The following is a 15,887-nucleotide window of genomic DNA, read 5'->3' as shown; positions in this document are numbered from 1 at the left end:
AAAATCTTTTTTATCGGTCTTTTATTATATAGGTTTTAAGAGGACGGCAAGGAATCTCAGTAGTTCATAGACGAGATTAAAAATGACAATATAAAACTAAAAATACAGAACAAAAAATGTATGTAATTGATTACGTTTTTATGTTATATATATTTATATATTTTTTGATCATAAACCCGACAAATATAGTTGCTAGCTATTTACACAAGGAGAACGGTTGGTTCAGAACTCGTTATGTGTGTGTGGCAAAGATTTTCCGCTAAAAATCAAAGGGTTTGTCACCCATCCGGAAGCTAGAAACACTGTCCGATACGTACAATCAGAGCGTTTCGTAGTTGAGCGTAAAACCAATACAAAAGTACAAACCAAGACATGATATTATTATATATATTATGTGATGGTGTCATTAAGAAATAATGTACATTTTTAAACAACACTAACCCGATTTGATTTTAACTCAAAATATTTACACACTTATTACCCATGTTGGATCAAATTATAAACACGCCTCTCAGTGACGATTGATCGTGTCTTTAGTCGTTCTCGGGTAGAAGCCAAAATTACTATACCGATTCGGTAAACAATCGCAGCGTATTTTTAACCTCAGTTATCACGTGAAAAAAAAAAATAAAAACGATTATTATAATGTTGGTGCGTAATTTGTCTTACACGGACAATCGCGTGCAACATAATAAAAAGTTTTCCGACACACGTAGACGTACGCACAATATTATCGCCGAATCGGATGTAAAAACTAGTAATCATGGATGGTGGGAGAGGAAGAGGTTTCATGTTTTATTTCGGTAATCATTAGGACGTGTTGTTATTGATACGATCGTTCGTAGACATGTTGCCGCGGAGTTAACAGATGTTTAGTATTGTTCTACGTGCGTACCCCATCGGGCCTGTAACGTTCCACAACCATTTCAACTATTGGGTGTAAATAAAACGATATTATTGTTTTAAACATTCAGCCGAAAACACCACGATAGGCACCACAGCGATTGTAAATATTGTCGATTTATCAGAAATCCGAAACGTTCTATTCATTTTTCACGCTATTTACGTCAAAACCACCACTTTGACCATTAATATTTAAAATACACGTACAAACACACACACACACACACACACACACACACACACACACACACACACACACACACACACACACACACACATGTTTTCCGTTTTAAAGACTATTTCTAGTCTAATTAATTTATTATATAAATCTGATTACTGTTTAATTTATTTCAACAGTGAGTGTTACAGATCATTGCCAAAATATAAAATGAACATGTTATGATCTAATTTAAAAATATACAATTTAAAGTCAAAAACATCTATTGAATACAAGTTTCAGATAACATTCCGTTATCCGTTATAAATTATCTAAAATAAGATTGATAAATTCAAGTCATTATTTAAATTTTTTTCCGTTATAATAGTAAATTTAAAATTTAAATTCTTATTCGCCTTCTAAACTTCAAAGACTTGAAATATTCTGTAATAATGTTTTCACTTAAACAATTATTATTTTGTTGTTTCATTAAATTTAGTACCTAATCAAATTATTTTAATGTTCAGTATTCATAACACCATGACAAACTAAGCGTTTGAATATTATTTATGACATACCTACTAAATATATTCAGTTATTTTATTCCACGTAGTCTGTAAGATATTTGATGTTTTGTGATAAAAAAAAGATGGCATAATGCTTTGGATGTTGTTCAAATAATGAAAATAAAAACGGTTCTTCAGAAATTGATGGACACAGTATCAATATAAAAATGTCACTATTATAAGCAGTATAAATTCGAAATATATATAGGTAATTATATTAGTATTACTGTCATATATTTTATTGTGTAATTATATATGTTTTTTTTTTAACATTTATAAGAATATATACAATCTGTAATAATGGTTACAATAAGCATATGGGCTGCGTGTAATTATATAACTGTGAAACGAAAAAAAAATCGTATAAACGCTGTATTAAATCATATATATTATAATACAACTTGTTCGTTCGACAATTTTTTAATACAGCACACAAATATTACAGTAAGTGTTTATAAATAGACCCTGGACTGCATAGCACTGTATTAAGTTTAAATTGGTGCGGTAGAACCTAATGTAAACTACCAAACCATCAACAAACATCAACTTAACATGCGGCTGACTACCACAATAAACATATTGAAATGAATAAAATATTAAAGTAAACAAAAACGTGTTCGTATTTCTACCTGACGATGGGTTCAGGACCACCTGCAGATTGTATAGGTATTTGCTGTAATAAAGGCATACAGCACTAAACATTTTATTTAAAATCCCATTCTAATAATGAATATTATAGGTACTTTCAATATTTGAATTATGTATTGGCTTTTTATAATATAATCTAGTCATTATATTATTGTATAGTTTAATTAAATTACATTTTATTTATAATATGTCGTCTTTTTTAAATTATATTATTTTTTTCATGTTGCATTCAATTTGAATATACAATTATTTTTTTTAGTTTACAACTGGAAATGCGTATTATTATGTTATTATTAATTTATTATATTATGATTAAATAAATAAATACTATTAAATAATTTCTACAAAATTAATTAACAACTATAATACGTTAAATTTTGTTGTAGTAAATAATATTTAATATTTAATTACAATAGGTACGTAATTAGTCATTAAATTATAAACATAGAATGTTACATTTAAAAAAAAAAAATATTAAAAACTTTTTTCAATAAACAATATAATATTTATGCATTTGATAAAATAAAAGTAAAATATATATAAAACAAAATAAATTTATTAATGAGATGAAAATCATTAAATATTGTTTAATCACTGCTATTAAGATACATATAATATTATTCATATATTATTAAAATAGTACAACTGCATAAGATTTATGAATATTCATAATTTAATTTACATATTATTTTATTTGAAATAAAAAAATAAAACTATTGTTCTTCACGATTCTTGACAATCTTAATAAACATAAATAATATACCTATATACAGGGTGATTCATCAAGTATGCTCATCATTTTTCTTTCAGGAATTTCCTTTGTAAATACAAACCACTGTTTTTCAAATAAGCACAACCTATATTTTACTATAAATTATATTTTAATGGATAATTTTTTTGTGCCCAACCCAAATAATTTGAAAAGTGGGGAGGGCGATCTTTTCTGAAAAACAAAAAGAAGTTTGTATATCCAAGGAACACTGTTTAAGTAATTAAAATCAAGAATTTGAAAATATGGTCTTTGAGTATTTAAAAAAAATATTATATAACAACATATTATTGAAGTAAAAAGAGGTGAGCGTGCTTATTAAACATAAAAAAGACATACAATTTCATAGAAATTATAATAATAATTGATTGCTATATTGTATTTATTATTACCATTCTATCGATTTATTGAGTGAAAAAAGTGATTAGTGTATGAGCTAAATATAAAGTATTTTAAATAGCTTAATAATATTAGGCATAATCTATCTATATATATTATATTATAATAGTTAAATTGAAAATTATGAAATACTGACGAACTCATTAGAACTTATTAATTGAACGAAATAAAATCTTCATTGAACTATATTAGTAGATGCACATAACTAAATGGTTGCAAATCAAATTAATGCAATAAGCGTAAACTGAGTAATTATAACGAATAAACAATGTGAGGTTTTAGTAATGTTACGTAAACATATATATATATATATATTTTTTTTTTTTGTAAAATCAGCAATAATTATGCATTTTATGTCACTAAAAGTCTGGATTGATCAACATAGGTACCCAAAGTGTATATTGTAGAGAAAATAAGAAGCTTTTAAAAACAATGCAATTTAATTAACACTTTGGAGTTTTCTACGAAGAAATAGCAGTAAATTTATTGGTTTGCGAATTGATAGTTATTGAATACAGCGGATAAAACGGAATTTCATTCATTTTGGTATAAAAAATAAAAATAAAATCCGAAGGTGAATTGTATTTGGATATTCATGGACGTTAAAAATTATGGATTTTAAGTGATAATGCACGTATTTTAACAATTCATAATAACATGGAAATTTTATTTTTACACTGAATAGTCTTTGAAAATAGAAGAAGAGGTAGGTAATTTGTTATTTTTATTCGTAAATTACGTTGTATAATTTATTAAAAGTTTGTATATGGTAATAGTGATTTGTTAAAGACCAAAAAAAAAATATATATATATATATGTATTCATAATAATAATGACTTTTTCTTATATATTATATATATATGAATAGTGTCAGACATCAATATATGATATTATACTAAAAAGCGTGTTTTTGTTGTTTAAAAGTGTATTCATATTTCGTAACAAAATTCGTGGATTTTGGGTACAAGAGTTGACTTTTGAATATTTTTACTGGATTTGGGATAGGGTTTTTTTCTGTATATAATTTTAAAGACAAAAAATACTTTCGACAACGTAGAAATTCTGATGTATTTTTTTGCAGTATTGAACCCAACTAAAAAACATTGTTTATCCCTTCCCTTCTTCACCGTCCGAGAAAAAAGTAATTTTTGGACGACTTCCAATAACTACGATCGCGTGAAAGAAAACGTGATGTAAAAAAATCTCAAATATGTGTGGAAAAAAAAATTCGACAACGTGTGACACTCACCTACGGCGGCCAACAGCTGAAGTGCGGCCAATGTGGATAAAACGATGGCGAAAACCGCCGGAAATCCGCTCGGCATGGTCGCCGGAAAACTCATTGGTGGCGATGAAAATCAAACACGACGGTGTACGCGTACGTCGAGGCGGACCGAAGGGGAGAAGGACCGTCCGCACACGTGCTCGGAGACAAACTACCGTCAACAACGTCCGAGTAAGTCGGCCGATCTGCCCGCGGCGCTCGACGTTTGTGCCCGCCATCTGGATGACCCGAACGCCACGCCGCTCGTACACGACCATCGACGCCCACCGCCACGAAACGACAACAAGCTGTTTGAAATAACAAAGATATCAACGATATTATTTATCATTATTAATTGTTATCGCAGTATTTAATTTTATTATATTTTGGAACTCTTGATATTATTAATAGGTATAATAATATCCCAAAAATGTTTGATGTGTCTCATTTTTATATCACGTTCCTGTTAAAACATAATTATACGATGAAATCTATATATATATATATATATATATATATATATATATATAGATGCTCTATAATACCGATCTGTATAGTTATAATTTCAAAATCAACGATTTTATATAAGGAATATGTTATTATGCAATTATCCGCTTGTCGGCATGCCATTAATTATTAGCTATTAAGAGTTATAACTGTTTAGCTATTACATATATTTTAAGCTAAAACCTAGCTGGTATGCTGGTTGTGGCAACCCAAATAAGCAAATATAAAATGTTAATTTAGGCTATTTCATATAATGTCCGGTTAAGTGTCCGTTAACGGGTAACCGATGGTTGGTTAGTGGGAATTTTATCGGCAAAATTCCACCGGGTAATTGTCCGTTAACTTAAACCGGACATTGCAAGAACGGCCCTTAATGTATATATTTAATAATTGTATCAGTTGTCAATATGTTTATATAAAATAGTACAGTTGTAAAACTCTCATATCATAGATCTAATATGATTTTTTTTTTTTTATTAGAGCTTTCAGTGATAACTATTATAGTTTTAATAATATAATTTATAATTAAACTATATAGACTTAATTTACAACTATTAAATAGTAAAATTTCTAGGAACTGTTTGAAACGTACCTATAATGATAAATATATTTTCTGATGGATATTTTTTCGTATAGAAAATATTTTTTATAGTTGCCAATGGTTAAAAAACAATGAATATATAGGAACATCTCAGTTAACGTGAAACAAAGATCGAAATCTTTGTTTTAACGCGGTGATCCCGTCATTCTGAGTTTTGATTTGGCAAAAACTGACATAGATAATTGGAAATTGCACCTAACCCTTGTAAACTCATTTGCATTTGCAGGAATCACACAAAATAATGTAGAAGTTTCAACAAACAAGTGTCTCAAACTAAAGTATTAGAATTATGAGATCATCTTAAAGATCTATATGATGCATATTTTGAATATAAATAGCAGTATTCAAAATTAATGAAAAGTTGGCAAAGGACAGTCATATAGCTAGCTGGTGCTCATATATTTAGATAGCCAAAAAAAATATTTATATTCGACAACGTCAAAGATCACGATTTTGATTTTGCACGTGGTTAATCAAATGTCTTAATTTACGTTCAGAACATGTACAATTTATATAAGTATATGATCTAATCTAAGTTGTAAGGTAAAACCGTCTGTCTTAGGGTTGTATAATTGTGTCGTCTGAGTATGATTGACGCGTCATTTTACACGGTTTTTAGAAACGCTTATTCGCAGATGGTTACCAACCATGTTCAAATAATTATTATTGTTGGTGTGTACAACACTTACTTTTAATCACGGTTATATTATAGACGATATAATTTTTTGGCATATTATTATGTATTTTATATGGCTGGGGTAATTTTACAAATTTGTGCAACACCGAGAATCTTACTATTACGTCATTGTGTTGAGCCCTGGAGGATAAAATATTTTCTTATTTTTCTTATTATAATTACGTGACTATAACGACCTTATCATACTTCTTAGATTCAATGGGGTAACTATAATAACTCATAGTTTATAATTATATTAATAACTTATTACTTCCAATGTTGAATGAAATCAGTAAGTTACATGGCTACATGAAAACTTAAGGTCACACATTTATAAAATTTCTTGTATTTTTATAAAAATGACGTGTGAAGACGCAATTTTATTAAATTTTATTTCCTACCCTGCAAATATATTATTAAAATCCACAATTTTTATATCACCGTGTGATAGGACAAACAATAATTAATAATATTAAATAACTTTTACTAACAGTTATTAACGGAGTATGTAATGGTAATTTTTTTCCGATGAAGTGTGATAATATTTACATATCTTCAAGATAAGTTTTTTCCTAAAAAAAAAAAATAAAATAAAAAAAAAAGTTAGTATTTTATCTTTCGTTGCAAACAGGTATCTTCCTATTTAAAATCCACTTATTTTCAGGTGATTTCGCTAGTTTCTACGAACAGTTCATGTTATTATAATGGTCATTACAAATTGATATTTCCCTTATTGCATTCAGACTACCAGAAATCCAGATAATAGGGGGTTTTCTTTGAATAGTTAAGGAAGATTTCCAACAGTGGATAATGGTTTATTTAAAAAAAAAAACTATTAGAGCGTACAATTTGTGTCAGAATAAGTGCGGTCTGAAGGTTCTTAGGTCTTAACGATTATGGTACATCTGATTATGCTGCACTCTGGGCTCCGTTATGACTTTATGAGTAATGTCTGATCTGCTGTCTTAAACCTGCAGCTCGTGTATTATTCAGATGTCTTTTTGGTTGAATGCAAATAATGATTGACCGTGACATTTTTAATCAATAGTACACGCGTGGAATCCGCACGTTGTATTTTAATGAATGGTTATCAGAACATTCCAGTACTACATTAATCATTGCTTATATACTACAGAAGATTACTAATGTGCATGTTAATTATTCTATTTATTCGTTATAATTGGTGTATGAATTCCGTGAATTTATATCCCACAATACCTTATTGAGTTCGTTTTTCGACAGCGGTCTCGCGGGTTACTGTGATATAGTAGTTCGAAAGTTAGTTCCCGGGGTGTAACGAAATGGCCTATTCACCAGGCCAGCAAACAGATAAGATTATTTGAAGTAGTGTTTGGTGTGTTTAGTTTTTTAGTTTATAGTTTATACTCGGAACATTAAAAGTCTTCAGAACGTAAGCGACAAATAAAGGTATGTTATAACATAATCCAGTGTACGTAGTTTGTTTTTAAAATTAAATCTCGTGATAGCAGTTAATATTATATTTTTTAATTAGTAGGTGCCTCGTGTCACACCAGCAGCCTACTATTATAGCCACCACGAGAAAAGTAATCTCTGGCCAATGTGTCGGTATTATATTGTTAGTGGTGACACAACAAAAAAGTATTTGAGTTTATGATACTGAAATGTATATACAGCGTAGGTAGTAGACAATAATAGCAGCAGCTGTAGGTGTAGTTTTGCAGACGACTGCACGTAACTTTGCTCAGTGTGCGTGTGAAAACTAAAGAAAATTGTATTTTATTGTTTATTATTTCCAACCCGGCTAGTTCTCGGTTTTATGAGTTCCACACAGACCAAACTACTCGAAGTTAAGCTCTAGAAAATGTTTTAAATGTATAGAAGAATCGACAATAATATAGTTTATGGTGTTTACCTCACAAACAAACTAGTATGCTCATACTTACAAACTAATGTATAATATATTATTATTATTATGTGTGTCAATTCAGAATTAAAATTAATTCGTGTGATTAAAAACAATTTTACTATGGTGTTTGTAAGCTGTATACACTAATATGTAACCAATAAATAGATAAATATGACAATCACGCTCTGTGGCGTGGTTGGGTATGGCTTCTATAAGCTGCAAAATATGTCTTATACGATATAATTTATTGAATTCAACACTCGATGAGTTTACGCAATTGTTTTTGTTAATATATTAGTGTATAGCTCCAGTAGTTTGTGTAAATTGTGTTGCATGTAACAAACACATTGATATCTTATAAATTATAACCAAATAAACAATATTTACTCAGTTATATTATATTATAATATATATATATATATATATATATATATAATTATCTTATATGTTAGAGTATTCATATTCTACGATAGGCATTAAAAACCATATTACTAATAAAACTTACTTAACTATTTAAGATATTTCAAAATAATCTATAATAATTCTTTCTACACTTAAATGACTTACAATAATTGAATAATTGAACGAGCAATATATTATTATACCTCAATACCAATAGTAACATTCATCAGTAGTATTGGTATTAATTATCATTATTATTTATATAGATTAACGCTACGGAGGCCATTGCGTAATATATTTCATTCAAAAATAAATAGAATTCATCACACTTTTCTTATTAAATGAGTTGAAATATAACAAAAAACATTTTTTAAAAAAACCCATTTTTTCAATCCTAACAGTCACCTATATTATTTACACCACAACAACGAATGTTAATAGTTGATACTACGATTTACAAAAAATAAAGAAATAAAAAAAAATGTCCAAGTGGTACAAATATATTTTTCAATACACTATTAATTATAATATGGTAAGGTTAGGTTAGTTATATTAGTTATATAGATATATAATGAGAAGAAGCGAAGAAGAAACCATTAGTTTGGTGTTAGAATGGAAACCAGAAGGGAAGAGACCTCGAAGCAGACCAAGGAAGAGATGGCTTGACAAAGTAGAAGAGGATCTTAAAACTGTGGGAGTAAAAGAATGGAAAGAAATTATCCAAGATCGAGAGAAATGGAGGGACATAGTGTTGGCGGCAAAAACTCTAATAGAGTTATAAACGCCAGTGATGATGATGATGATAAAAAAATAATACATAACAATAAATAAGGATTAAATATAATAATATAATAATTATTATAACAAACATTTTTGTCCACGAGTCTTTATTATAGTATATTTATAGAAGCTCAATAATAATAATAATTTTAATAATTTAAACACTTGAACGGTGAGTCGAGTAGCTGTAATAGCTTTATACGGTGATGGATTTACAAAAATATGAAAAAACGTTTAATACAAACATCACTAAAAATATTGTATTAATGATTATAATTAAGAAATACATACTTATATCTTAAACGTTAATAGTTCAGCTGAAAATATGTAAATAAATGAAGTGTACCATCTCTATAATATGTATATAATACAAGATTTACAATACCAACCAAATAAAAAATATTTAATATCTATTTAGTAAAAAACTTCTCCAACATGTAATTATATCAAATATTCTTGTTATTGAATGGGGTACAATAATCAATTAAAAATTCTATTTTTTGTAAAATATAAATTTAAAAAATGAAAATGTCTTCATTTTCTGTTGAGAAAAATAATGATAGAATGTTTAATTAATAATTCACATTACATCACAATATCTTAAATAGTATGTTTCTGATAGCCATTTAAAATAATAAAATAAAATAAAATATGCGTTGGCAACTGAAAATTGGAAATTAATAATTATATCGAGTATGTAAATTAGTTAATTTAAGGGTGTACTGTAAGCTAGATCCTAGAGGAAAAAAAACGTCTTTTGTAAACTCAGTCCTGGTTTTGTATAGGTTAAAATGATTGACATGTAAAATAGGCTCGAATTAAAGAAAAATTCCTCAATATTCTCATATCTTGTAAGTAATTGCCTCAAAATATATTTCAGAACCATAAAGTATTAAACAAAAGACACCACAAGTAAGCGATTCTTATCATTCAAAAATTTAAAATTTTTTAATATTTTTAAATTTTTAAACATGATATCTAATAATTTTTTTCAAGTTTTTAAATTTTAAAATATAAAGTTTTATTTGGTTTTGGTAGTAAATTATATCAAAATAAAATAATATAACTTTTAAGGATAATTTTCGTCTAACGTAATAACATTGATTATAGAATGAACTTAGTAGTAGGTAATAGAATATTTTGTCTGGGAAGTTGTATTGACTTATTATATTTTATCGCTAAAAATTATCAGGCCAAGATACAATAATTGATCTTTATCATAAGTGAAATTTTCGGACCGAGATTACAACAATAAAAGTAATAGTGGATCGATGTTAAATCTACTCAACTTAAGATTTAAAATAAAAAGTTATAACGAGTGAAACAGTTGTAGTCAATTATTGGTAATTGGTAATGTATAACCTAATCGTTATTATCACGAACATAGTAGCGTACATACCACAGTTACTGTTATTTTGTTGTTATAAAGTTACACTGTATGGTTGAATATCTATCAAATAAGACAAATACGTAATAGTAAATAATCCAACTTAGTTTAACAACAATATTGAAGTGTTCACATCTACTTAATATTATTATTGACTTATATTCATTTCGGCATAGATACTATTTATCTATTACAATAAATATTCTTTTATTGAAAATTATATCCTAAGTAATATTTATTTTGGTACTTTATCCATCATAAAAAAATACACGTTTTAATATTTTTGAATTTTCATTAACGATCCCATTCCCGTAACACTATTGGAATTTCCAGTTATATCCCTTTTCCGAAAAAATTCCCAGACATTTCCAGGAGTTACAACCTTAACCGGGACTAATTATACTCGTAAATTTAATAATAATAATGCAACTTCTAAAAAAATGAAATTATCTCTGTAAAGAAATTACATTTTTAAATGATGTTTTCTTTTTTTGAACGGCAAACAATATTTTTTATTTAATTAATAATACTCAGCTGGAGTAGAATTTTTACTAAAAAAGTTGAGATAATAACTCCACGCTAATTTTTCCTTATAATACGAGTATTATAATAAAAAAATAATATTATAATATAATATTATTATCATTATTGTAATTTAGAATGTTCAGATAATTAGGTACCATTTACCTAGATAATATTTCATTATTCAAGAATTAATCTCAATAAATTGTATCGATCCTTACCATAGATCCAAAGTCGGGATGGAACTCTAGACTACTGGCTGCATTATTATACCAAAAAAATGTCAAGTTTTTGTGATTTAATTATAGACCATCGTCAAAATCTGTCCGTGGCGATTACAATCCAAACAGCGGAATCACTCATAATAATAGTTTGTGCATCGGTGCTATTGACTCTGTTTATACCACTACAGCGTACTACTAGTCACTCCGTAGAATATAGAACCGTTGTTCACAGAAGGTGATGGTGGTGGTGGCGGAAGAGGATGATGGATCCAATTTAGAGTTTGTTCAGCTGTAATACTACCGTGTTAATTGAATATATGTTTTCGTGCATTTTACACTCTGTATGCGTCACTATATTAGTAGACACTATCATTGATTATAAATACTATAATCAATGCTACTGATTTAGTGAATAATTTTTTCAAATGTCAATTGGTCACCACGTATCGCGATGGTGAACGTAGTAGGTACGAGTCTATAATAACATAATAACCGTGTACGTGTATGTACTTAAACTTAAATTATACATAAATATATATAATAATATGTATATATATAAAAAAAAAGAAGTTTTTACCTTTCGTATCGAATGTAATCGTATATAGTCTAAAAACTACAAGAGCAAAAACAAACCTAAAACTTCAATGGTATAATATTATACGCAGTCCGTGAAGAGAAGTCCGATGAAGATGATCCTTCAAAAGTTTAGAATAATAGTAAAATAAAACAAAGCTATTTTCAATGAGGTTAAGCATTTCATAGTTTCTATAATATTTTTGAAAGTGTTGAACATGAGTTTTCAACACCTGATGACGGCTTTTGTTGTGGATGTTTGTGTACTATTATAGTTATATCATATGGGTTATTTGAGTGATCTATTTTTGTTCAACTTAATATAAAAGATCATTGCAACATTACAAATTATCTCTATGATTGATCCACTTAAAGAGATTGTTAACACAATTATTTATAAAAATACCGATGAGAAATTCATTTGGTGCCGTAACAATGTTCTAGCAATCTGGTTGGGTTTTAACCTCATTAAATCATATTTAATTGAGTATACTTTTTATATTATATTCATTCAAAATATTTTCATGAATGATGCAAACGAAAAAAATAACTTTTACTGAACTATACGTTGAGGGATTATAAAAAATTAAAATTAAATACAGTTCATATTGTTAAAATAAATATTTTCTATCAGCTCTTAATATTGATTGTAAGATATTGTGAAAAATTCGAAACTCGTAAATTGTCAAATTGTATTTAAATAAACTACAATATTACAGTACACAAGTCTTAAGGTTTCAAAGATTTCAATCATTAACAGTGTTTAAAATAGAATGTTTAATATATTATTCTTTTGACTGATACAATGTTCTCACGGAGCTCAAGCCATTAATTTAAAACTGTATAACTCGTGGATTGTTTATTTTACACTGAACCTTGTAAAAACAAGATAAATACAAAATATACATTAGGACATTGCTAAAGTTAAGACGGACTAAAAATAAAATAGGAACTAAAGAATAGTTTGATAATTCAAAGAAAACTCCTTTTTTGAATTAAAATGTATAAATGAAATTTCTCCTTATTATTCCATACAGAAATATTATTATAATAGCTATTGTAATCATATTAATTTCTTACGACCATTGAATCTCAAACAGTTCCCATCTATTGTTTGCTTATTTCCAAACGGCTCCCATCAAAAAAGGTTTTATGAACAGGTAAATTATCAAACGGCTCCCGTAGAAAAAAATGTACAAATATGTATAATTATTGTATGGTTGTACTCTACGATAATTATTGGATATATGCACGCCTATCTTCCAAAACAGCATACATAATGAATGCGCGATGTTATTACGCTCCTCGTAATGCTGCTGTTATGTAGTATAAACAGTTCATGTGTATCATATTCTTAAAATAAAAGTTTATAAAATGGATTACCGAAAATATAGGATATATTAGTAATATTGAAAAACCAATAAACATTCTGAAACGCAAATTAAAGCTCGATGTCATTTTACAACACCAAAATCGAAAAAAAAACAAAAGTTCGTTGAAAAATTCATTAACGAGTTTTCATTAAAAATAAAATAGCATACATGGACTATATAAAAACTGCGCACAACAAATTTACCCGATATATGATTTTTTTTTTGTTTTTTACGTTTTTACATTTTTTAAATAATTGTTTAACGTTAAACATTAAAAATTCAATATTATACTATAATTTTTTTTTATATAATTTTAATAATTTACCTAGTGTAGGTACTCCAATAAATTTTTAACCACGCCTATTTTATAAGACAGTATTATGTCTGTATAAAGTGTGTAGAAATTTGTGTTGTAAATAACTGAGCCGTTAAGGAATTTACCTATTCGTTTGACCTTTTTTGACGGAGACGTTTGGAAATTGACCAACCTGTTGTCCTGTTATAAAACAGGAGTAGTTTAGAGAAACAGGAGCCGAATTGTCTACTATCCTTATGACAATTGAATAACATTATTGTTTTACCAAAAGGCAAATGTTTTTAACCGCGTTTTGTAGCCAATTTTTATTTTATCTAATACTTCATACATTACAAATTATACATTATTATAAAGTAGGTATACTTCTTATCAAGTGGTTAAAAAAAATAAGAAAATAATTACTTTATTGTTGTAGTTGAATTCTTCAAATTTATACGATATCAGTTTAATGAATTAGTTTAGTATTCTAGACATTTACTTACCCACATTGAACAATTTTATTTTACTTGGAAGTCGTTAATAAAATACAGGTTACCATTTAAAAATCAAAAGTTGAAAGTAGTAATACAAGCGGCGTAGCCAGGATTTTTTTCCAGGGGGGGGGGGGGGGGCTGATCAATTTTTGACACAGCGATGCATTAAATACCTATTAGCACGGCCGAAGCTATAGAAAACTAACAAAATAAAGATGACAATTTAAAATTAGTAAAATACAATTTAAGACTTTTTGAGTGAATATTGTAGACCATTGAAATAATTTTTAAATTTTATTAACATTAAATTAAATAACATATAATAATAACATTAAATAACTTATGTTAGAGAACTGTTGATGAAATGTAAGTAGTATATTATGTGTTAGAGCATTATCTATAAGGCTGTAAACAAGATTTATATAATATTGATATGACGTTTAGGATTCTTCAAGTGGATTGAAAAATGTTTTAAGCTACATGGTTTGAAACTTACTATTATATTATACCAAACAGTTAATAGCGATGACAACAGCACTAATTGTAATTGCATGCTCGCTCTTCATAAATATACGTTATTATAGATTATAATTATAGGTAACTATTTGATATCGGACGACATACAGTGCAATGAAAAATAACAAAACAGATAAGAGGGCAGTGCGTGCAAATCCCAAGACTTGTCACAAAACTTTTGCACATAAATCAAGTAGAATGGATTTTCGTTGGCTACAAAGTTTATAATTACAATAGCTATGTATAATAATAGGTATATGTATATTATATAAATAGGTTATACCTAATTCTGCTTATACCAGTGTTACCAGACATAGCTACAAGATGAGACCTGATATACCTACATATTATAATAATATGCATACACAAAATACGTATATAGTTATATATACATTGTTTCAATTTCTGAAGGACAATACCCGAAGGAGATACAGTACTTATGCTGACTGGAATTATCGGACCCATGTCTAGGTAATAACTAAAAATATAAACATAAATATGTAGGTAAGTTTATATAATAAATTATAGAGCCAAGGAGATAACAAAAACATAAATCAAAATGCACAATAAATGTATTACTGATAAAAATAATAGAATAATAAATTAATACCTACTATACATAATATTATTATGATACTCGTTGTACGCATGAAAATCATGCGGGTGAAAAATATCAATTTAATTTCGTGAAATTGACCATATTTTATAGCTTTATATTTATTTTATTTTATTGTATGGATCACTTTATGTACGTTGAATGCACTTCGATTGGATTGTTGTTCTGAAATATTACAGACAGTACATTTTTCGATACCATTTAACATTGAAACACAATGTAAGACAAATCACCCATATAATGATTAAAATGGAAGTGTATTGTGGGTTTATCTATCAGTGAAAATTGGCTAAGAGGACTTAACACTGACATTTGTTGTCTCCATCT

At 27.8% G+C, this 15,887-nt stretch overlaps 1 protein-coding gene across 1 annotated transcript in view; it reads right to left on the bottom strand.

Annotated features, from left to right (window-relative positions):
- The window catches only part of LOC107166231 (lachesin-like), a 249,005-nt gene extending 237,133 nt beyond the window's left edge, over nt 1–11,872 (bottom strand). The window contains exons 1-2 of the mRNA XM_089227405.1: nt 11,691–11,872; nt 4,692–5,014 (exon numbers count right to left, since the gene is read on the bottom strand). Of these exons, the coding sequence (XP_089083531.1) occupies nt 4,692–4,785 (94 nt within the window). The 5' untranslated portion in view covers nt 4,786–5,014; nt 11,691–11,872. The remainder of the gene's footprint in view (nt 1–4,691; nt 5,015–11,690) is intronic.
- Nucleotides 11,873–15,887: the final 4,015 nt, after the last annotated feature.

Source organism: Diuraphis noxia, unplaced genomic scaffold (assembly GCF_037042655.1).
Source record: "Diuraphis noxia isolate RWA-SAM2 unplaced genomic scaffold, SU_Dnox_SAM2 contig0004, whole genome shotgun sequence".
Taxonomy (NCBI): domain Eukaryota; kingdom Metazoa; phylum Arthropoda; class Insecta; order Hemiptera; family Aphididae; genus Diuraphis; species Diuraphis noxia.
Note: the sequence above shows the minus strand (reverse complement) of the source record. Positions and strands in the feature narration are given on the sequence as shown.